The sequence below is a fragment of the Crocuta crocuta genome, unplaced genomic scaffold (genome assembly GCF_008692635.1).
Source record: "Crocuta crocuta isolate KB4526 unplaced genomic scaffold, BGI_CrCroc_1.0 scaffold216, whole genome shotgun sequence".
In the NCBI taxonomy this organism is placed as follows: domain Eukaryota; kingdom Metazoa; phylum Chordata; class Mammalia; order Carnivora; family Hyaenidae; genus Crocuta; species Crocuta crocuta.
In genome coordinates, this window is record NW_027531504.1 from 406,525 (window position 1) to 431,527 (window position 25,003).

The 25,003-nt window shown below is 36.7% G+C and overlaps 1 protein-coding gene and 1 long non-coding RNA gene across 9 annotated transcripts in view; one reads left to right on the forward strand and one right to left on the reverse strand.

Moving 5' to 3' along the window:
• Positions 1-25,003, forward strand: part of WASHC3 (WASH complex subunit 3) — a 120,814-nt gene that overhangs the window by 32,334 nt on the left and 63,477 nt on the right. For 5 of the 8 annotated variants that reach the window (XM_077772268.1, XM_077772269.1, XM_077772272.1 and 2 more), the window contains 2 exons: positions 204-268; positions 14,579-15,947. In XM_077772268.1, coding sequence (XP_077628394.1) covers positions 204-268; positions 14,579-14,663 — 150 coding nt within the window. In that variant the 3' untranslated portion in view covers positions 14,664-15,947. Of the gene's footprint in view, positions 1-203; positions 269-14,578; positions 15,948-25,003 lie in introns of those variants that run through there. The other 3 variants (XR_013337128.1, XR_013337127.1, XM_077772271.1) reach the window with 1 other exon arrangement.
• LOC144238452 (uncharacterized) lies at positions 21,600-23,145 on the reverse strand. Its single transcript, XR_013337124.1, has 2 exons — positions 23,098-23,145; positions 21,600-22,079 (listed from the first exon to the last, which is right to left on the reverse strand). It is a non-coding gene; the product is annotated as an uncharacterized LOC144238452 (long non-coding RNA).

A 25,003-nucleotide genomic window follows, 5' to 3' on the forward strand; every position in this document is an offset into this window, starting at 1 on the left:
GTGACTGTCCAGTTTTCCCAGCACCATTAATTGAAGAGACTGTCTTTTCTCCACTGAGTATTCTTAGCTCCCTCATCAAATATTAGTTGACCATCTGTATTTGGGTTTATTTCTGGCCTCTCAGTTGTGCTTCATTGGTCTATTTATCTGTTTTTATGAAGGAGGCATTTTTAATAATTGATTATCTTGTGTCCTTTGCTTAGGGTGTTCCAGTGATGGCAATAAGAAACAAAATGATATCGGAAGGACTAGACCCAGATCTTCTTGAGTAAGTAATTCTTCTAATATAATATACCAATATGTTGAATTTATCATTTACAATAAAAATATTCCAAGGTCTGTTTTTTCCACTAAACAGTGTTTTATGGTTGAAGTAGCCACCTTCATAAAGAGTATCTCTGCTAATATTACAAAATTGAAAAATCTAACCTATGCTACTAAAACCAGCCTTTGCATATTTTAGGAGCAGTTTCAATAGATCATTGATGATCATATATATACCTATATGTGTATATATATATATCCCCAAGAGAGATGGAATTTGATGACAGTTTTGCTGCACAGGAGTAATGTCCACTTGAAGCAGGTTTTTTTTTTCTTTCATACTACCTTTTTTCCCTTTTTATTCTATTTCCTTCCTTCCTTCCTTCCTTCCTTTTCTTTCTTTCTTTCTTTCTTTCTTTCTTTCTTTCTTTCTTTCTTTCTTTCTTTCTTTCTTTCTTTCTTTCTTTCTTTTCTTAAATATATACCAGATTTTTTAAGACCTTAGTATATAAGAAATTTACTCTACCATGATCTGAGTTGAGCCAGATTGAGAAATAAAGTAAAGCCACTCTAGGTCCACATTAATAATTATTATGAAACTAGATATCTGTTTGTGTGAATTTTATAAAAAAATTTTTTGAGAAATGCTGACAAATTGTGGCTCAGAAATTTGACAATAATTTATTCCATCCAAGCAAACCTGGCTACATAGCTCATTCTGAATAAAATATATCTTAATGGATTATTCAGAGCTAGTCTGTTTTTCAAGTATCTAGATACTTGTAAAAAGTCCAGTTTGGGGTTTTAGTTCACCCCGATGTATTTGGTTATGTTATCCAGACATTCATATTATACTAGCAGCATACTTTGAAATTTTTCTTGGCTCTCAGCCCTTCAAGAAAATGTGTGCATTTTGGAGATGAAACACCATAAAACAATCTTTTTCTCATACCTTATCTTTTAAAAATAATATTTAAGAATTTTTTAAGTCTGTAAGAACAGATTCCCAGAATGTATCTACATTTAGTATATATTCAAGTAGCAAGCAGTTCAAGTACAGTGGCATATATTGGTGATTTGAACTAAAGCATCTCCAGGACATTTGGCAGTTGTTCTGGAAATTGTTTCTGACACACACTTGAAAAGCAGATGGATTGTGACATATATTTTAATGTGAATTGAACATATGGGTCCAATGCATCTTGGTATTCTTTGGAATATATGTTATAAATATATTTAACATTGACCATGACCTCTTTTTTGCTTCTGGAAATACACAGTAGATCTTTTATAATAACAGAGAGCTAAAAGGACCTTTAAAATATGATTTTTCTCTCTAGAGAAAATGTAATGGAAAACTAACAGTCCAATAAGTATCAGCATATGTTGAATATCCAGTTTCTTTACCCCCTACTGGCTTCATTTTATCCTCTGCCCAGCCTAAATCTACTTCATAATCCTTTACTTCAATCAGCTCCCACACCAGGAACTTGAAAGTCATCCTTGATTTTACCCTCTTCCCTGTCCCTGACTATGTCACTCACTATGATTTTTTTCATTTTTAATCTCTCACAGCTGACCACATCCCTCATCATTCCTTACCTGAATTATTATAATAGCTCCCCATTGGTTTCCGTATTCTCTTTCAGTCTGTTCTTATTTTATTCTTATTTCAAAAGTTTCTGTGACTCTCAACTGCCTTTAACACAGAGTTTAACAACTTAAAATTGCATTTAGATGCTTTTATCATCAAGACCCAGACTCTTTTGCTTCATTTCTTGACACTCTCCCGTATATTCCTATCTCCTGGAGCTGTAGCAGACTATTTGCAGTTCTCTGAATTCTCATATTCCCTTTTGATGTCTTCAAAATCTTTTTTACCTCTCCTTGGAACTCGCTGGCCTGGATAATTTCATATTAATTAAGACTCCATTTAGGTATCACCATGGGAGGAAGTCCATGGATGACTACCAAGGGGAGAATGCCCAGCACCCCAAAACTTCATTGATGTATCTCGTTTAGAAGTTTGAAGGCTGTCATTGTCTGTAAATGTTGAGAAACCTTCAGTTGCAAGGTGGTGCCAAGTTTTGGGGTAGAATTCCAGTAACAGTTAACATTGTCTTACAGACAAGCTGCTCCTCAACCACAGCCTGGAGCCTGAATTCGGATCCATTTCCTCATAAGTACATGCCATTGGTCACAAGGGTTGGAATGGGGGTGACTCACTATAACCTATCACTGCTACTACTAGAAAACCAGCTTCAGCATTTAGCTAGATACGATAAGTGAAATCAACCATCTTGTTAAAGAGGAATCCTGTCACTTTAGGAATCATCTTTATAGAAAATTAGGAAGCCTGACTTTAGGAGAAAAGTCAGAGATGCCGAAGGAGAGAAAATGTGCCATCTGAGGGAAAAGTGCACTTTTATTGAGAATCTTAGTACAAATTAAGCCCCAGCCAAGAACTTTCAGTAAAGACTGTTTTGTTTTTCCTTTAAAGTATAAGCATACGCTTTTTTTAAATTAGCCTTAAGTGGTAAGACCAACTCATACAATGCTTAGAATAAGTCTAGATCTGTCTGCACTGAGCAAAGAGCAAAGCTGAAGTTGATATAGAAATAAATACTCATCAAAAATACATTATTATTTCATTGACTTGTGTGGATAAAAATTTGGAAGCTACGAGTACATAATTTTAAAATAAAACAGTTTATATAACAAAGGAGAAAAAAGACCTGGCTATTTTCCTAGAAAAATGACTGTCATTGAATTTTTGAAACTCTATGAAACTGAAGAAAATGCCTGATAGTTACCAAATAAAATTGTTTGCTACTTCTAAATGATTAATTATTTTTGAAACTCCCAAGTTTTTGAAAATAACAATAGTGCTTATATAACCAAGAATTATTCCTGTTTAGCTTGTAAAAATTAGTTTCCAGTGCCACTGAAATAAAGATATGTAAAGGAATAACTCTGTCACCATCATACTCTAAAGAGTTTAAGGGGAGGGACACGTGGTGGTTCAGTTTGTTAAGTGTCCAAGCCTTGATTTTGGCACAGGTCATCATCTCACAGTTCCGTGGGATGGAGCCCCACATTGGGCTCTATGCTGACAGCACAGACCCTGCTTGGGATTCTCTCTCTCAAAATAAACATACACACACACACACACACACAATAGTTCAGGGGTGCCTGGGTGGTTCAGTCAGTTAAGTGTCTGACTCTGGCTCAAGTCATAATCTTCACAGGTCATGTGTTCCAGCTCCACATAAGACTCTGTGCTAACATCTTGGACCTTGGAGTCTGCCTCAGATTCTGTGTCTCTCTCTCTCAAAAATAAACAAACATTAAAAAATATAGTTTACGGGGAGAGAAAATGGAAATTTTTTGAGGTTAATCTATTCTAGTTTTGCATTCAGAACTATAGAAGAGTAAATTCTTTTAATCAATGCAAATTTTCTTATCAGGAAAAAAAATATTTTCTCCCTTTCCCTGGTCCTTTGTATACTTTTATGTCCTAGAACTGTGGTTACTATTATTACCTAGTAATTACTACTTTTACTATTCTAGGATATATAGACTAGCCTCTGGACCTGCCCAGCAAGAGATGAAATTCATAATAGTCATGGCTCAGCCTAAGGCAGACTCTAGAAATGGTCTGCATATTCTGATTCAGTGCCCTGCCACTGTCTAGCAGTATGACCCTGGACTATTTAATTGCTCTGTGCATAAATTTACTCATCAGTAAAATGGTAAATAGGACTTCAGCCTTCACAGAGTTGTTCAGACTAAGTTAGAGAATGATGTAAGCACTTAACACAGCTCTGGACAAGCAGTAAATGTCCAGTAAATGTTAGTTGTGATTTATGAATGTTTTAATGAGGGAATAGGTATCAATGGATTTTCCAGGCTTATGGATAGCAACTTATTTATAATCCTCTAGTTGCCTGTATACCATTGTGTTTTCAACAAAGACATATTTAACATACACAGAGTAGTTATCCTTTTGATTTATGCTGTTTTCTCAAACTGAAAAATGTATATTTTAAACTTTGCAGTAGAGAACAGACTTCTGAAGTTGAAATTCAGCTGGTTAGTCACACTCTTAGTAGTAGTATGTGTGGGGGTGGGTACAGTTTGTAGCATTTTTTGAGGTAAAAATGGTATATAACATTTTGTAAGTTTCAGGTGTACAACATTGTAATTTGACATCTGTATACTCTGTATATACTACAAAGTGATCACATACCTCACTCTATTCACTCATTTTGCCCACCCCCACCCTGCTCTCTTTCTGGTAACCTTTCTGTTTTCTGTACCTATGAGTTAAATTTGTATTATTTTGTTAATTCATTGGTTTGCTTTTTTTTTATTTTAGATTGCACATGTGAGTAAAATCATTTGATATTTGTCTTCCTCCGTCTGACTTATTTAACTTAGCATAATACCTTCATGGTCCATCCATACTGTTGTAAATGGCAAGATTTCATCCTTTTTTTATAGCTGAGTAGTATTCATTATATGTATACATATACATATACATATATGTGTGTATATATATATATATATATATATATACACACACACACACTACAACGTCTTTAACCACTCATCCAATGATGGACATTTAAATTGTTTCCGTTTCTTGGTTATTATAAGTAATGCTGCATGAACATAGTGGTGCAAATATCTTTGCAGCATTTTTGTATTCTTTGGATAAATACCCAGAAGTCAAATAGCTGGATCATATCTTCTTAATTTTTTGAGAAATATCCATACTGTTTTCCAACATGGCTGTGCCAATTTACATTTCCATCAGTAGTTTATGAAGCTTACCTTTTCTCCAGATCCTAAGCAACACTTGTTATTTCTTGTCTTTTCAATAATACCCATTCAACCCAGTGGCAGATGATATATCATTGTGGTTTTGATTTGCATTTCTCTAATAATTAGCTATGTTGAAGGTGCTTTCATGTGCCTTTTGGTCATCTGTATGTCTTCTTTGAGAAAATGTCTACTCAGATCCTCAGCCCATTTTTGAATCAGGTTGTTTGTTATTTTGTTGTTGAGTTTTATAAGCCCTTCATATATTTTAGATATTAATCCTTTGTCAGATATATGATTTACAAAAATCTCCTCCCATTTAGTAGGTTACCTTTACCCCTGTGCAGGGGGCATTTTAGTTTGATGTAATCCCATTTGTTTGTTTTGCTTCTGTTTCCTTTGTTTTTGGAGTCAGATCCACAAAAATATTTGTGTATTTGGAGCTTATTGTGTGTATTTCCTGTATAGGAATTTTATGGTTTCATATCTGACATTCTTGTCTTTAATTGTCTTTGAGTTACCTTTTGTGTGTAGTATAACATAGTGGTCTAGTTTCATTCTTTTGCATATGATTGTCCAGTTTTTTCAACATCATTTATTGAAGAGACTGCCTTTTCTCCAATATATATTCTTGACTCTTTCTCATAAATCAATTATCCATATATGTGTGGATTTAATTCTGGGCTGTCAATTCTGTTCCTTTGATTTGTGTGTCTGTTTTTATTCTAATAGCAAACTGTTTTGATTACTATGGCTCTGTACGATAGTTTAAAATTGGAGCACGATACCTTCAGCTTCATTCTTTCTCAAGATTGCTTTAGCTTTTAGGGCTAGGTTCCATACAAATTTTAGAATTATTTGTTCCAAAAGGCCATTGGAATTTCAATAGGGAATGAATAGAATCTGTAGACTGCTTTGGATAGTATGGACATTTTAACAATATTAATTCTTCCAATCCATGACCATGGGATATCTTTCCTTTTCTTTGTGTCTTCTTCAGTTTCTTCCATCAATGTCTTATAGTTTTCAGTATACAGGTCTTTCAACTCAAGTTATATTTAGGAATTTTATTCTTTTTTGTGAAACTGTGTTTTTTAATGTTTTATTTATTTCTGAGAGAGAGAAAGTGCAGGTGGGGCAGGGGCAGAGAGAGGGGGACAGAGGATCCAAAGCAGACTCTGTGCTGACAGCAGTGAGCCCAGTGTGGGACTTGAATTTGCAAATTGTGAGGTCATGACCTGAGTCGTAGTTGGGCACTCAACCATCTGAGCCACCCAGGTACCCCAGTCTTCTTGGTGAAATTGTAAATGGGATTGTTTTCTTAGTTTCTCTTTCTGATAATTTATTAGATTATAGAAACACCACAAATTTCCATATGTTGATTATGTATCGTGCTACTTTACTAATAACATTAGAACATTTATTAGTTCTAATAGTATTTTGGTGCTATTGTTTGAGTTTTCTATGTATAGTACCATGTCATCCACAAATAGTGACAAATTTACTTTCTTTCCAATTTGATGCCTTTTATTTCTTTTTCTCATCTAAGTGTTATGGCTAGGATTTCCAATACCATGTTGAATAAAAGTGGGGATAGTGGGCATCCTGGTCTTATTCCTAATTTTAGAGGAAAAAAGCTTTCAGCATTTTACTATTGACTGATGTTAGCTATAGATTTGTTATATATGGCTTTCAGTATGTTGACATGTGTTCCCTCTATATCTACTTTGTTAAGAGATATTATAAGTGGTTGTTGAATTTTATCGCGTGATTTTTCTGCATTTGTTGAGATGATAATATGATTTTTGTCCTTCATTTTACTAATGTAGCATATAACACTGATTTATATGTGGATTTTGAATCATTCTTGCATACCTGGAATAAATCCCATTTGATCATGCTATATGATCCTTTTAATATATTATTGAATTCAATTTGCTAATATTTTGTTGAAGATATTTGCATCTGTGTTCATCAGGGGATATTAGCCTGTAATGTGTGTGTGTTTGTATGTGTGTGTGCATATGTATGTGGTGTCTTTGTCTGATTTTGGTATTAGAGTAATGCTGGCCTCCTAAAATAAATTTGGAGGCATTCCCTCCTCTTCAGGTTTTGAAAGGGTTTGAAAAGGATAGATATTAAATCTTTGAATGTTTGGTAGAATTCACTGTGAGTGAAGCTATCTAGTCCTGGACTTTTTTTGAATCACTCTTCTTATTGGTAACTGATCTATTTAGATTTTCTTTCTCTTTAGTCTTGGAACATGGAATATTTCTAGGAATTTACTTATTTCTTCTAGGTTGTCCAATTTTTTTGGTGTGTAATCATTCTTAGTAATCTCTTATGATCCTTTGTATTTTTGTGGTGTCAGTTGTAATTTCTCTTTCCTTTCTGATTTTATTAGAGACTCTTGTCTTTTATTCTTTGTTAGTCTAGCTAGAGTCTTGTCAATTTTGTTTATCTTTTCAGAGAACCAGCTCTTAATTTCATTGATCTTTTCTAGTTTTTATTCTGTTATTTCCAGTCTGATCTTTAATATTTCCTTCCTTCTAGTGACTTTGAGCTTCATTTTTTCTTCTTTTTCTTACTCTTTCAGGTGTAAAGTTAGATGATTTATTTGAGAGTTTGTTTTTTCTTGTTGTAGGCCTGTTTTGCTATGATCTTCCTTCTTAGAACTACTTTTGCTACATCCCAAAGATTTTGATATATCGTATACTTTTTTTCATTTGTCTCTGGGCATTTTTTAAATTTATTCTTTGATTTCTTTTAAGTTTATTTATTTGAGAGAGAGAAAGAGAGTACAGCAGGGGAGGGGCAGAAGAAGGTGGGGAGAGAATCCTAAGATGGCTCCGCACTATCAGTGCAGAACTTGATGCAAGGCTTGAACCCACAAACACAAGATCATGACCTGAGCCAAAGTCAGACACTTAACCAACTGAGCCATCCAGGTACCCCTCTTCTTTCATTTCTTTGATGACCCAGTGGTTGTTCAGTAGCATGTTGTTAATCTCCACATTTTGTAGTTTTTCCATTAACTCTTATAATGGATTCTACTTTCATACCATTGTGAGTGGAGAAGATGTTTGATAAAATTTCAGTCTTCTTAAATTTATTGAGATTTGTTTTGTGGCCTAACATGTGATCTATCCATATGCAGTTGAGAAGCATGGATATTCCATTGCTTTTGGATGGAGGATTCTATATATCTTAAGTACATCTGGTCTAATGTGTCATATAAGGCTGATGCTTCCTTATAAATTTTCTGTTTGGGTGATCTGTCCATTCATGTAAGTGGGTGTTGCATATTGATTTGGCTAATGAAAACATCTAATTGAGTCAAGTTATTATGCAGGCGTTGAACTGAACAAACTCATTGACATTTGTCCTGGAGATATTTAAGCAAAAGACATTTATACCTCCTTCCAGACTATGGAATGACTGGTTATGGTTGCCAGAAATAAAAGTAACTACCTCAGCCTACTTATCACTCTTACCAGAGGGGATTTATTTGTGTTAACCAAAAGGATACTGGAAAGCAAGAAAACTTTCTGTTAATTATATTGAAAGGATGTCCAGCCCTCTAAGGGAATTCCTTCTCTGCCAGTGATCTTTGTTTATGTCCTGCTACACAACAATGTAATGGATTAAAGTTTGGGCTTTGGCTCAGGGTTGAGGATGGGATAGACCTCAATTCTCCAAATGAACAATTCCAAAAATAGTTTTACTGCTTCCATTTTTTAAATTCTTACTGAGCTGGAATCCCATTCAATGTAATTATCAATTTTCAACCACTGGCTGGCAGACTGGCTGGCAGACTTTCTATAAAGTACAGGACAGGAAAAAACAATGTAAAAATATTGTCATTGGTCTAGTGTTAGAGACCTTGATCACAAGAGTGAGACAAATAATAGAAATATTAAAGAGATAGTATTAAAAAGCAGTTTTGGCCTGCCAATGACTAGTAAGCAAAAGATAAAGGAGCAGTTGGGAAGTAAAGGACTCCAAGATAAATGGCAAAAGCTAGTCTTACAGGCGGGCTGACTTTCTTTTTCTTTATAGTATTAGGCATTACATTGTTTCCCTGGCTGCAAGAATCTATGTACCACAACAAAGGACAGGATATACCTATGTTGATGGGCATTCAGAAGAAAAAAGACCAAAGCATGTGTAGTTTGAGTAAATGTAATACTGAAATAAGTCTCACTAGCTACTATAATATCAAAGTCTAAATTGTCATTTTTATAACCACTCCAGAGGCCTTTATATAGTCAGTAGAATCTTGGTTCAGGAATTTAGTGTTTTGCTTTTTCCTGAAGACCATCCATTGCCATTGCCTAGAGCTATGACAGAACATGCTTCATTGACAACAGTATCATGTGACATTATAGCTCTATGTGTGCTATAGTTGATATTGAAAAGTGATTTGAATGATAATTACTATACTCTTTCCCTGTAAACTCCTACTTAGCAATATTTTTACTAACAGTGTTTTTGTCAGTCTGCTTTAAATTCAATGGTTTTATGTTTAAAGAAAATGAAAAATATTTTTAAACTATCTACACTAAAAAATGTTTTTGCAGAGTATGTTTATATGGTTTTTGTGTCCTTATCCTTAAAGTGGCTGTGGTTTTAAGCACAAGTATAAATATCTCCTTAACGAAAACAAATTAAACCAACAATATTTGTATATTAGGACTTTTCATATTCAGAATAGTAAAAACCAGCTCAACCTAGCTTAAACAAAAAGGGAAGTTACTGATTCACATAGCGAAGAAGGTCCAAAGAGTAGGGCAGGATCTAGGGGCTCAGCGTCATCATTGCTTGCTGGCTGTCTGACCGGTGTTCTCTCTTTCCTAGCACCCATTCCACCTTTACTCCTTGGCATAATCATTCACATCTCTCCTACTACAGATGAGCTTACTGCTTGAAGACAAGGAATTAGCAGTTATCAAGACTTTAACATTGCTAGTTTTGCTAACTGAACAAAATAAACTATGGAATAGCATACCTCATTTCTAGGGAAACATTGGCCCTGCTTGGGTCTTGTGCCCTCCCTTGAATCAATCTCTCTTCCCAGGGGAAGATTCTTAATGATTGGCCAAGCCTGGATTATGTGACTGAAACAAGGAAGGGTATAGGGAAATAATGGGGGCAACAGGGATTGTGATTGACATCCTTATTTGATTCACATAAGTGGGAGAAAGGTGAGTATCAAAAACAACTTGCACATGGCATCTGATAAGCTAAAAAGTACTGATTTGTATATGTTTAGTTCTTCCTTCCCCTTTCCTTTCTAAATTTTGTTCATTTTTTTTGTTAAAGTCAGCCTAATAACTTTAATAAGTAACTTAAAAATACTTATTTTAGGGGCACCTAGGGGGCTCAGTTGGTAAACATCCAACTTCAGCTAGGCTCATGATCTCAGAGTTTGTGAGTTCAAGCCCCACATTGGGCTCTGTGGTGACAGCTCAGAGCCCAGAACCTGCTTCAGATTCTGTGTCTCCCTCTCTCTCTGCCACTCCCCTTCTTACACTCTGTCTCTCTCTGTCTCTCAAAAAATGAATAAATGTTTTAAAAAATTTTATATTTATTTTAAAAGATAATTAGACTAAGTAATGAGTTTAAAGTTAAACTTCTACAATTTTTATTTTGTTAAGACTTTTTAGATAATCTTGGGGCGCCTGGGTGGCTCAGTTGGTTGGGCAGCCGACTTCAGCTCAGGTCATGATCTCATGACTTGTGGGTTCGAGCCGAGCCATGCGTTGGGCCCTGTGCTGACAGCTTGGAACCTGGAGACTGCTTTGGATTCTGTGTCTTCCACTCTCTCTGCCCCTCCCCGGCTCGCTCCCGTGCGCGGGTGCACTCTCTCTTTTTCTCTCTCTCTCAAAAAATAAACACTAAAAAAATTTTTAAAAAAAGACTTTTTAGATAATCTTAGTGCCACAAATTATATAAGTATGCTTATTAAAATGTAGCTACCAACCTAGAGAGTTTTTTTTTATCATTGACCCACTGTAGATTGAGATTTTTAAAAAACATGCATGATACATCGTGAAGGTTCGTCTGACTTTATATGTGTTTCTGTATTTTGCTGATAAACTCTTTTTCAGTGATTCACTTATATATTTAAGATAGACTGTTTTAAAGTCCTCATCTTCAAATTTTAGTAGTGAATCATCTCAATTTTGCGAAACTAAACTTTAGGCCAGTACTTTAAGGTAGTAACTTTTTCAAATATATCTTTAAAACTTCTTTGCACGAAGGGCACCTGGGTGGCTCAGTCAGTTAAAAGTCCATCTTAAGCTCAGGTCCTGATTTCATGGTTTGTAAGTTCAAGCCTGCATGGGGCTCTCTGCTGTCAGCACAGAGCCCTCTTTGGATCCTCTGTCTCCCTTTCTTCTGCCCCTAACCACTTCCTTCTCAAAAATAAATAAACATTAAAGAAAAACTTTGCATGAAAGACAACCTAAAAGGCTCATATTACAGGATCAAGAAAGAGCACTTCTGATCCTAAGACAAAAAGCTAAATTTTTGTTCCCACTAAGGATATGCTGGAAGTGCTGGTATTATTATAAGTCTTATTATTAACATTTCTATAAAGCTTTCATTTGATATATATTACTTCATTTGATTCTCATGGTTATCTTGAAGTTTTTCTCTTTTTTTTATACCCAAAAGGAACTAGTATATGCTTTTTCATTTGTCTCCCTAGCAATTCCAAGCCAAAGTAGCATAAAATTTATTTTTAAATAAATGAATACAAACAATAACACATATTGACAAAAACAGGAAGAAAATTGAACCCTTGGAATCCCACCAACCCCGTTGGTGGAAATGTAAGATGATATAACTGCTATGGAAAATGGTATTTCAATTCCTCAAGAAATTAAGCACAGAATTACCATATGGTTGAGCAATTCCACTTCTAGATATATACCCAAAAGAAGGGAAAGCAGGGACTCAAACATGTATTTGTATACCATGTTCATAGTAGCATTATTCACAGTAGCCCGAAGTTGGAAGAATCCAAAGGCCCATCCACAGGTGAATGGATAAATAAAATGTAATATATGCGTAAAAAGGAATATTATTTATCCTAAAAAAAGAAGGAAATTCTCATACCTATTACTCCTACCATATGCTCTAATTTCATCAAATTTTAACTGTAATTACTTTATACTCTAGTTCCCAAATGCAGCATGCATTCCCATTTTTTTCTTTATTCAGAACACTCTCCTCCTCACTTATTCCTACCTTTTCTGTTTCTGAGAAACTCCTACTTATATCCTAAAAGCCTTCACAAGTGTCTCCACTTCTCTGGAATCTTCTCTGACCAAACTTCATAAAATGAATTAACTTTCTCTTTTTACATAACCATAGTTATTACAACTGTATTTATGTAAATCACATTGTATAATAATAATTTATACTTCTGTTTGCCTCTAAAATATCCCCCTAAAATATCAGTTTCTTCAGGGCAGGAACTACTTGTTATTCATTTCTGTATCTCTAGCACCTAACACAGTTCCTGGCAAAATTGTGGGTATGTGGTGGTGGTGATGATGATGATGATGATGATGATGACGATGTCTACGACGACGATGATGACGACAACAATGATGACAGAAGATAGGATTTATTTAATATACTTACTATGTGCCAGATATTATTTGACATACTTTACATATAATAATTAATTTTAAACATCATAGTAATCCAGTCAGTTCGTTGTATCCTAAGTAGTACCTAGCTTCCCCAAAGTTGCCCAAATATGTAGCAAGACTGGGATTTAAATCCAATAAGTCTGGCTCCAGAATATGTGTTCTTAACGACTATGCTATACAGCTCTGATGACCACATGTATTAAAAATGCTTACACACATAAATTAATTATATAATTTCAGCTCCTTCTAGGCTTAAGCTGCTTTTACCCTTAAGCAGCATTTATTTTAGGGGTATCATATACATTCTTTGTTTGAGCTGCCATAGATACAATTTTTATGTAGTATTCAAATTCCCTCTGGTAATTTTTTTCCTTTTGAACAAAGTAAAGGTGATAAGAAATCACAAATATAGTGAAGAGAAATTTACTTGGAAAACGTGCCCACTATTCATGCCTAATAGTTCCAGAGTTCTTCCTTCTATGGAGAGCAATGAAGACTTTGGTCTCATGTTAGTATTTTAGGCAGATGGAGTATTAGTCAAAGCCTAGAAAATGCCTTACCCAGCTAAGTTTTACTGTATTGAGTGTATATGATTTCCTCATAGGTTTAATCTAAAACTGCAGCAGAGCAAATGGTTTATGTTTGACCCATTGCTGGGGAGCAATGCCAGCATTTCTTTCTGTTTTGTAGTATGACAGATATGATGTTAAAAACCATAAGCCAAAACTCAGCCATAATTTTTAATAACTAAATGTGCATGGTACATTTTTTTAATTTTAGTGACAGTGATTTTATTTATGACAAAGAAGACTTTTATTGGTTGGTGTCCTAAATCTTTAATAAGAATCAAGGAGCCTGAGGGAGAAATAAGTCTGGTAGTTCTCAATTATTAAGACAGAGCAGCTATGTTATTCTTCTATTCTCTTTTAGTTTCCCCAAAAGTATACTTTACTTCCTTAACTTATTTTCTCTGTAAGAGTGAATAGAGGCTGAATGATAGTATTACCATATTGATTAGATAATTTACTAGCAAACACTATGGAACTTATGTAGTTGAATGTTTGGTTTGTTATAAAATTTCATTTGGTTTATTATATGTCCCTGCAAAGTCGAGTTGAATCATTCTCCCATCTCCTTGTTTTGCCTAGGGAATCTCCAAGACATTATTTTCACCAGCTCATACTCTTTACATTCATTCTATGAAGATAAAATATAAGTGAAAACATTCAACAAACATTAAAAACCTTCTGTTACCAGCTCCTCTTCTCCCCTGCAAAAATTCCATATTGCCTATGTTTCTTAATGGCCATTCTTTAACTCTCTTCAATTTCTAAATTTCTTTCTGCAGCTTTCCTGGAACATGAAGATTTTCCTTTTCTTTCCATTTCTAGCTTTCCTTTCTTTGTACCTCCTGTATACTTGGAGGCTACAGAGATGTAGCACTGGTCATGCCAGCCTCTCCACATCTCTCATCTCTGTCTGTAGTTGGGTCTTCATGTAATGAGAAGCAGAAAGTGCTAAACTAGGGGCGCCTGGGTGGCTTAGTCGGTTAAGGGTCCGACTTTCGNAGAAAGTGCTAAACTAGCACATGCTGTAAGGACTGGCAAGAGAAAACAGCACTGTGGCCCATACAGGAATAGCACTAATAATCCTCAGGGTGCTGGAAAAGCCAGAGAAGCATGCTGTGGAGGAGACTGGGGGACTCTCTCAGCTAAGGACGCAGACTTGGCGGATTTATTAACAGCAATATTCTAGGATGAACCTAGGTTACAGTTAGTAAAGCTTTTTTTCAACTGGAAAAACCAAACTGTTTCCTTCTCTTTCAGGAGGCCAGATGCTCCAGTGCCTGATGGTGAAGGTGAAAAAAATACAGAAGAAAGTTCAGATAGTGAATCTTCTTTTAGTGACTAAGCTTAATTTGATAACAATTACATATACATGTGTGGCTATAATACATTTACATTTTATAAGAGAACCTGAACTTGAACTCTTAGTCATAAAAACATCAAATGGCCATATATCTACCACCAAACTCCCTTTATGTTAAAAAAAATAAAGCATTTATTATCTACCAAAATACTGAAAAATAGAATAACCAAAATAAAGTGCCTTTAGTGCTGCAGATACCAAGGTGGGAGACTTCAGGATGTGATGAGCATTGAAAATGAAGTCAGTGTGAGTTTGGTGATCAAAAATAGACTCAATGCAAATAAGTGAATTTGGCTAAGTGAGTTATTCAATTTTTGTGACTATTTTAGCATGGAAAGCATTACTGCATTTGTATTATAAGAATTGCTAAAGAAGTTTCTGGCAGAGACTAATATTGGATTTAAATTTTTGGTGACAACTTGAAGCTTATATGTCATAGAAATTATGAATTTGGGATTTATTGGTAGTATTTATTAGCATATAGAGCTTTTCACCACTTGTTCATTAGTTCATATACTATCAAAATGTCACATATTCTTAGAACATTATCAGATAGAAGTTGAATTGAAGGTAGTTTCAGTGGGTTTCAGAGTGAGCAGGCATCATGTCATCAACTCTTTTATTGCCTGAAGAGAAAAAAATTTTTAATATAAAACGCTGTCCACACTTCACCTTGCAAATAATTCTTCATGAATAATTATTTGTGCGCAGTCTAGAAAATCTCTAAAATACTTACATGGAAAGATATATAAATGCATTTGATTAATGGTGCTCATCTTAGTTTAGCCCACCTGAAAGTAGACCCTGAGAAAAGGACTTGAGGGTAAGTATGGCATTTGTGAGGTGATCATAGGAAGCAAAAGCAAGAGAACAGGAAGAGCAAGAGGAAGAAAACCCATACAAAAATATATCATCAAGGTTGCCATTATGAACTTTAAGACCTGAGAAGTTTACAAAATGCCTCCTCAAAATATTCATGTAATACAGATAAGATAATTATTGACTAGTTTCCATCCCCAGCACTTCTGGTCTATACTTTTATACGGGAAGGCAGGCTACCCCAACATTGAAAAAGAACTTGGAACAGAAAGCAGAAAAATGCATGGCTCACACTTGTGGTAGGATTTCACTAGCAAAAAAGGACAAGTAAGTCTGAGTTCCGAACTGTCTAAATGTAGTTGTGGCTGATATCAGAAGTTGACAAGGGGATGTGATGTTTGGCAAAAGAGATGTCTGTTGTTGAATAAATAATTCAGAACTGCTTGAGTCCCATGCTAAGTCCATTCTATCACTGAGTCTTCAAAGCGGTGGTCAGCAACAGTCTATAAAAGACTACCCAGGAAGATTAGATGAGCTACAGTTCTGTTACTACAACTAAACCCAAGGCCAAAATATATTCATCATCTCTTTCCTCTACCAGCCATTTGAGATTTTCATTGCTCTCTGCCAGAAATTCAGCTAGTCTAGTTTGGTTGACTGCCAGAGTGGCCCAGACCTTCATCCCTTCAGGGATCTAGGGTCTTGGTTACTTTGCCCTTTTTAGGCTATGATTATCACAACTGTTTGTTCACTGTTCACATCAGGCATGGAAACATCAAGACATGCCCCCAGTGAATCACCCGAGTTCCAGACATATTCTCTCTGTTTCTTTTTGTAGTCACATTTCTAGCTCCTCATGTTAAACAGCATATTAATTCCCCTTTCTTGCCTATTGTCCCACAGACATGAGCAACCCAACAGGACCAGTTGCCATCTGTAGCTTCAGTTTTGTGGAGTCCTTACAGTGCTTCCTGGGGGAAGTGTACCAGCTTATTTCCCTTACCCTGTCAGGATGCAGGACCTCCAATCCAGCAAAGCCTAAGGTGGTAGGAATGGGAAACACATTCTACAAGTAGCTCACTGGGAATGGCGGTAAGAAAGGCCAATCGTATTTCCTTCCTCTTGGTTCCTGCACCTCGCAATTGGGAACAGGGAATCATATACTGTCCATTGGTATACTGCATGTATCCTATCCTGGAAAATAGGACCTTAATCCTACAGGATATCATATCTGAGCTGATGCCTAAGCTGACCCTATAAAAGGCCATTTCATTGTTCTACTAGATTAACTGCTTCTGGATAATGCTGTATATGTAGGACCATGGATCTAATAATTCATGTTCTTTGTTAGCTATAAAACAGTTCCTTGATCCGTGGCAGTGTAATGCAGGATACTATGTTGGTAATTCTATAGACTATTAGGTAGTAATGACAGCAGAGGTACTGCTGGAAAGGAAGGCAAGCCACTATTAAGAGTACAATTGATTAGTATAGGAATGAATGAATTCCTCCTTCAGCATGAAAGGAAATTAATGCACACAACTTGCTACCAAGTAGCCAGTTGGCTTTGATAAAGGAATGGTCCCAAATTATTGGTTTCTGCTGCTGACAGAGCACATATTCAGTAGTGGTAGTAACTAAAGCAGCCTTAATGAGAGAAAAACCAAGATGTTGGGTCCATACATGACCTCCTCCTATCTCTATCACCATGATTACTACATTCATGGGTTTATTGTACAAGCCTAGAGTGGGTAAAGACAAGACTGGCTGAAATCTACTGGAATCACTCTATCTGCCTAATCTTTGTTTTTTCAGGTGAGTTGACATTCCATGATACAAAAATCTGCACATTTTGCCATAATCAAAAAGACTGTTTTTTAATCATTAACTCAAGCCATGTCTTTCTCTATCAACATGGCTGACTAAGGGCACTATTTGAAGCTCTGTCCATCAGGAAGATTTTTGCCTCACCAGTAATCTATACTGCCCCCTCTAAGAGAGGCTATAGTGTAGAAGCCAGCCATTGTCATCTCACACCAATTTATCAAGCTGGTCCATCCCTGAACAAGGCCTAATTTTTCCTTATCTGTCACTTGGTATGTTAGTATTGCACAAAATAGCCATAGTTCTTCACTTCCCCCATCTCCATGTTTTTTGCCATATACTTCTGCATTGCCTTCCTTCTCTGGGTGGAGCATTCTGCCTCGCCTTTTGACTCTGAACTTAGCCATGTGATTCTGCTTTGGGCCAGTAGAATGTTAGCACATGTGATTCAAGCAGAGGCTTGAAAAATACTTGGATGATTGGTCTTGCCTTCTCTTGTGCCCCTGCCACTGACATAGGAACATAACTGGGATAGTCTGATGGAGAATAAAAGACATGTGGAGCAGAGCTAAGTTGTTCCAGTCATCCAGCAGCCAAGCCCAAAATGTGAGCAAGCCTAGCCAAGATTAGAACATATGCCTAGCCAATTCCCAGCAGGCCCTAGATGTGTGAATAATAATCTTCATTGTTGATTCTCATAAGGACTTTTTTGGTTATTATATGGCATTACTGTAGCAATAAATAACTGATACAACTGATCATAGGGAATTCCCCATGAGATCATAAGAATAGGTTGAAGAAGGGGCGCCTGGGTGGCTTAGTCGGTTAAGCGTCCGACTTTCGCTTAGGTCATGATCTCGCAGTTCGTGGGTTCGAGCCCCGCGTCGGGCTCTGTGCTGACTGCCAGCTCAGAGCCTGGAGCCTGTTTCAGCCTGTGACTCCCTCTCTCTCTGACCCTCCCCTGCTCACGCTGTCTCTCTCTCTCCTAAAAATAAAAAAAAAAAAAAGAAAGAATAGGTTGAAGAATATGCATTAGTGTAAGAGACATAAGTGATAAAGGAATCTAGGCTTCCTGTCCATGTAACTTACACATGCCCTCTGCACTTGATCAGGTTTGATCCCAAATGTATCATTTCCATCAAATGATAGATTGCTACTGGGACTATCTGACCTGATGTTTTGGTGAATCTGATAACATCCGCCTCATGATGGGTAGCTCTAGTTAATCACTTGATATCAGATTTTTTAGTTTCTGTTTGGTATGGAGGTATGCCAGGAACTGTTTTTCAAACAATGAAAAGGCATGACTTTGCTCCAGAACCTAAGATCTGTGATGTTAACTTTATATTAGAGTTTGCCAGAAATGCTACACAATGTCCTGCATCAGGTATCTGTGTAGTGTCAGTGGATAATCAGTCATGTAATCAGCAGAGCAACAGGGCAGTTTATATCACAGCCTGAACCTTATATCACAGCCTTCTCTGCTCTGGGCTCCATTTGAAACTGGCAGCCTTCCAAATCTCCCCATAAATAGGTGAGAGCACTATTTGGCTTCCAAAAGCCAACATCCCCAACATGCTATACCTCTTTCTTAATGGTAGAGGGTGCAAGTTCAATAACTTGTCCTTTACCTTGGAGGGGATGTCCCAGCATCCTCCAGACCATTGAACGCTTAAAACCTGCAAGGATTTGAAACTTCCATTTTCTAGCTTATGTGTGTCTTATAGGGCACTAAGATCCTTCCCACTCCCTCTTCACCAAATCTGATTAGCTTGATTCACCAGTACAAGTTACTAGCATGAGCTTTTGTGGAATATAACAGTATCTCTGCAGACTACACAGTGAAAGAGAGGAGGAGAGTTAACATAACCCTGTGATAGGTTAATATGCATTGCTACCCTTCACATGTATACATAAATACTGTTGATATTCTTAATGATTGAAAAAAAGTTTTCCAGATCAACAGTCACATACCATGCCAGAGGCTGTTTTGATATGTTCCAAGAAGGTCTCATATCTGGCATAGAAGCTATAATTGGCACTGTCACTTGGTTAAGTTTATGATAGTCTTGTTTTCCAAAGGTCCTCGTGATTTAGCAGGGGCATACAGGTGAAGGCAGAGGGTACCACCTCTGCATCATTTAAGTGTTTGAAGGTGATGCTAATCTCTGCAATTCTACTCAATGCGGTATTGTTTCTGGTTTACTATCTTGGCTGGGGTGGCAAGGTACAAATTTTAGGAATTTCTACTTGATCCTCCCTACCATTTGGATTTTATTCCATATGTCAGGGAACCAATGTGAAGCTGTTAAGAATATCCCAAGTATGCACTCAGGGACCAGGGAAATAGCCACAGGGACCTATCTGGATCAGCTGAAACTACCATAAGATGGACTGAAACCTGGACTCTGTTTAGTATCTGGTATGCCTAAGCCCCCACTCTAATTGAGGGACAGTGATAACATTTTAGATCACTTGATATCAAGTCAATTTCCCCCCTCTATCCAACAGCCTTTAAAAGGATTAAGTATTCCCCTCTCTCCGTTGTACAGTTACTTTGACAAGTAGCTTATGATTCTTTAGAGAAAGACTGAGCAAGTATTTTTTATGTATACAGGTAGTGACAAAGGTGGCATTTTTCAAAGGGCTTTGGCCTCCTTTTTGGTCAATAGACATGAAATAATAATTATAGGAAAGTACTTCTCCCTTATAATAGCTGACATCACCTTCTCACCAGCTCTTGCTTTTTTCTTTCTTTCTTTTTTTTTTTTTTTTTTTTTTTTTTTTTTTTTTTTTTGGCTTTTACAAGTAAAGCCACACTCTAGTCTACTCACTTCTACCTTGAGCATCAGGTACATCATGGTATATTAATCACCATCACAGATCCCTGCTCACCAGGGAGCTTGACTGCCACTTTGCCAGTGATGGTTGGATAGCATTACTATTACTGCCACCTGCCATTATGGAATCCTATCATCTCAGTTAATACTAGAGAGCCCAATTCTGTGGTATCATATCCGACTGTGAATTTTGGCCTACGAGATGTAAGTACCACTGATTTTTCTCAAGCATGTCATTGCCACCCTCATTAGTTACATTCTTTATTTCCTTAGTAAAGAGAGTTCTCTAGATCCTTCCTGGGAAAATGGTAGGTTGGTTCTCTCAACACAAATAAAGCCATTCTAACATTCCTACATCTCCACCACTGACCTCTTCCTCAGTACTTTGACAAGGCAGTTTCAGCATCTCCATCTCTTTTAGTGTAGGCCATCACAACCAAGTTCCATGAAGCCATCCCAACAGCCTGTTAGCACCATATGTCCTTGCCAGGATGTTAAATGTTGAGTCATAAGAGTGCTCTCATGTCAATAAACTCTTCCCTATCCAGCCTTTGCCCCCTCTGGTCTGACATGCTGAAGATTATTCCCACACATGTTCTCCAGATTTCTGCCAATACTTGTTAGCCAGTTCTAAAATTCAGTAAATAGGCTATTTCTTTCCAGGTCAAGGACTATATTTTCTCTCTCAGCAGAAACTTGACATTAGCTATTCTTCTCAAGGCAGTGGGGGAAGACAAGTTAAATCTTGAGGTGGGTGGTAAGGGTCATCTTACATGGAAGGCATCCACTTCAAGTGAAAACGCCATGACCTCCAGGTAAGGCAAGGCTGCTCTCGTCTTGTAAAGGAGAAAGAGCTGCTTTGGCTGGCATTGCTGTTCAAGCTGCTCAAGCACATCCACTCAAATTTTCTCATCCCAAGTCTCAGTCATTCTCTGATATCAGGGCTATGACTTTAGCAAAACAAACTTGTGGAGGCTGCACATTTCATCTCCTTTGCAAGTCTGCCACCCTTAAACTCTGGGCCTGATTTTCAGCACAGCTGTCCTATGGCTGAGGAAATAATGGTCTCTTTACTGTGAAACTGGCCTTTTGGCTTTCAGTGTGCCCTAAGATGATAGTTGATGGATCTGAGTCTTTTACTTCCTGTTTTCAAGATTTCCAAGGCAACAAATGCTAGTCAATTCCACAATCCTTTACCCCCAAACCATTCTAGTGACAGAGCCACTGGATAACTCATGGCTTCTTGTCCCAATTCACCACCAGTGAGATTCTTATGAATTGTGAGGCACACCAGAGATTACCACCATCCTACTTATCCTAATAGGGTAAGTGATCCAGTTCTAGAAGCCCATCCTAAGGCTCTGCTTTCCAGGGTCACTATCATATCAAAGCCCTATGTTCTCTTCTTCCTAAAACAGATCTTGAGACAAACACATAGGCACAAGAAGTTTATTTGTGAATTAACCCCAGGAGGCAGGAGTGAGAGAGTAGGAAGAATGGGACAGGGAAGAAAATACAAGGGCATATTACCAAGATTTCCTCTGTGGGTGCTTCGGACTTGATTCCAAGACCAGCACCTCCTTAGAAATGAACAGCCCCTTCCCAGAATTGTCCACCAGAAGGACTGGAATGGACCATGAGTCCACTAGCCCTGGACCCAATGACTGAGGGCATTATTCCTCTACACTTCTGTAATATTCTCGCCTATACACTTGGGTGGCTCCATGGCGTTGAAAAAGACACTTTGTCAGAAAGTGGAGAAGTGGGACATTCATTGGAGATGGGTTGTTATCACCAAAAGGTGAGTCCAAGATTGAGTAGAACTCTGCTACAGCTGTGGCTGAAGTCCAAGGTGGGCCTGGGGGAATGTGCTGCAGGGCACTTCCAGAAGCTTCCGCTGCACACAATGCTGCTTCTAAAACACCAAATTGACCTGAAGTTACCTTTATTCAAAATGTGTAATTTTCATCTTATATATAAAGACAAATTGGATGGTAAGCCACACACATTTCCAGAACTTTTTCATTACAAATTTTAGTTTTTAAAATCTTCCAAGAATGAGCAAAGCATAAACAATGACTAAATCTGTATCTTTATAGTCTGTTGTAATTATAATACAATTTTTAAATGTTTCCTTTTACACATACCCTGCAGAGTTTTTCTGTGAAACTTTTATATCTGAACCAGAGCATGGCTCCTGTTAGAGAATAAATTGTGTCCATGTGCTCTTGAAGAGTGCCCAGACAACATAATGTTCAGTGAAACTGTTTTGTTTCTGATCAAGTTCTTCACAAAAACAACCCTGATTTCCAGGATCCATGAAGAACTTAAATTCCCACAATTTAGTCCTGTACTTTACAGCTGCTGCAATAGTGCCAAGGTGTCTTTTCAAAATTACTCATTTTTACCTTTCTTTTTGGGAAGATTAATAAAGAAGAGCACTGACACTAAAGGGAGTGTCACTCTGACATGGATTTTGAACAGGTAGCTTCCAAGAGACATTGACCTTCCTTTGGAACATGAAGTTGTAAAGATTTTATTTGTGACCCCATTTTCTCTGTTCCCAAAACACTATTACTTTAGATTGGCAGCTTGTACGTAAATAAACTTGGGGAAAATTCATTTTACAATATCTACAAATTATTTATTAGTCATCTGTGTATACTTGCATTCAAATTAATTTGATTAAGCACTTCATAGTTAACTTTGCAAATATTTTTTTCAGTAAATTCTAAGTATTGGAATAATAACATTTTTAAATCTAGATGAAATATTAGCAAATATCTAGTCTAATGCCTCTTTTTTACCAGTGAATAATTGAACCCCAGCAGAAGAAAGAAAAGAGGTTTAGTTATATGAACAAAAATACTTTATCAGTTATATTCTTAAATAAATTTTTAGTAATCTTATTAAGAGTTCAGATTGTAGGGCACCTGGGTAGCTCAGTTGGTGAAGTGTCAGCCTTCAGCTCAAGTCATGATCTCATGGTTCATGAGTTCAGACCCCGTGTTGGGCTCTCTGCTGTCCACGCAGAGCCTGCTTCAGATCCTCTGTTCCCCACTCTCCTCCTCCCCCACTTGCATGCTTCCTTTCTCTCAAAAAAAAAAAAAAGTTCACATTGTAATCTGCAAAGTAGAGTTCTGAAAGTTTTTTTTATATGTGAGGATATTCTACTTTAACCTCAGTTTTTTCACTTGTATTATATAATACATGACCACGTGACAATCAAATAAAGCTACTTCTACATTTTCTTCAGGACATCTTAACTATATTGCTTTATGCTTTGCTATACAGTCATTCTAGTTTTCCAAATCAAACCTTAGAAAATCCTAAGAAGCTGTCAGCATAGTTTTTAATGGTCAGTGTAAACACACAGTACCTACATAGCAAAGCCCAAAAGTCCCAAGGGTAAAATCTATGACAAAATTCCATGAAGGAACAAACTATCCATAATCACTCCAAAAGAAATAATCTGAACAGCCTTATATCTACAAAAGAAATTGAATGTATAGTTTAAAAACATTCCCATTTAAAAAATTGGACACCCATGTGACTTCATTGGTGAATCCTACCAAACATTTAAAGAAGAAATAGTGCCAATTCTACACACACTCTTCCAGAAAATTAAAAAGGGGACACTAGGGTCACCTGGGTGGCTCAGTTGGTTAAGTTCTGTCTCTTGATTTTGCTTCAGGTAATGATCTCAAGGTTTCATGTGTTCGAGCCCCATATCCAGCACTGTGCTGACAATTCAGAGCCTGATTGGGATTCTTTCTCTTCCTCTCTCTCTGCTCCTCCCCCACTCATCCTGTTTCTCTCTCTCTCAAAAATAAACTTTAAAAAAATTATTCAAAAGGGGAAACTACATCCCAAGTCATTCTATCAGACCAATATTAATCTGATACCAAAATTAGACGTTATAATAAAACTATAAACTTATAAAGCTTATGAACTTTTTCTTAGCAAATTGAATTCAGTACCATAGAAGATACACAGATGTTCAATAAAAATATGATAAGTTGGTCATCATGTGTCATTAGGGAAGTAGAAACTAGAACAACAATGAGATTATACCCCTTATCTATTAGAATGATTAAAATCCTGATAATACTAGATGCTGGGAAGGATGCACGGCAACAATATTACTCCTTTATAGCTGATGGAAATGCAAAATAGTAGGACCACCTTGAAAAGCAGTTTGGCAGTTTCTTACGGCTAAACATAGTTTTACCACACAACAGGCACACTCCTAGGTATTTATGCATTGGATTGAAAACTTATATCCACACAAAAACCTACCCATGAATGTTTATAGTGACTTTATTCATAATTCTCCAAACTGGAAGCAACCAACATGTCTTTCACCATGTGAAAGAATCCACAAACTAATATATCCATACAATGAAATATTATTCAGTAATGGGAGGAAATGTATTATCAAGCCATGAAAAGACACAGAGGAACTTTAACTTGCTAAGTGAAAAGTCTACAAATTGTATGATTCCAACTACATGACATTTTAGAAAAAGCAGAACTACAGAGAGAGTAAAAAATCAGTAGTCAGGATGTGAGGGGAGTGAGGGTAGACTGAATAGGTGAAGCACAGGATATTTTTTGGGTAATTAAACTATTCTGTATGAAACTGTAAAATGATGGGCACATGTCATTATTCATTTGTCAAAACCCATAGAACTGTACAACACACAGAGTGAACCTTAATGTAAACTATGGACTAGTTAATGTATCAATATTGGTTCCTTAATTGTAACAGAAATGGCCCATTAATTATAACAAATGTATCACACTAATGCAATTTGTGAATAATAGAGGAAAACTGGG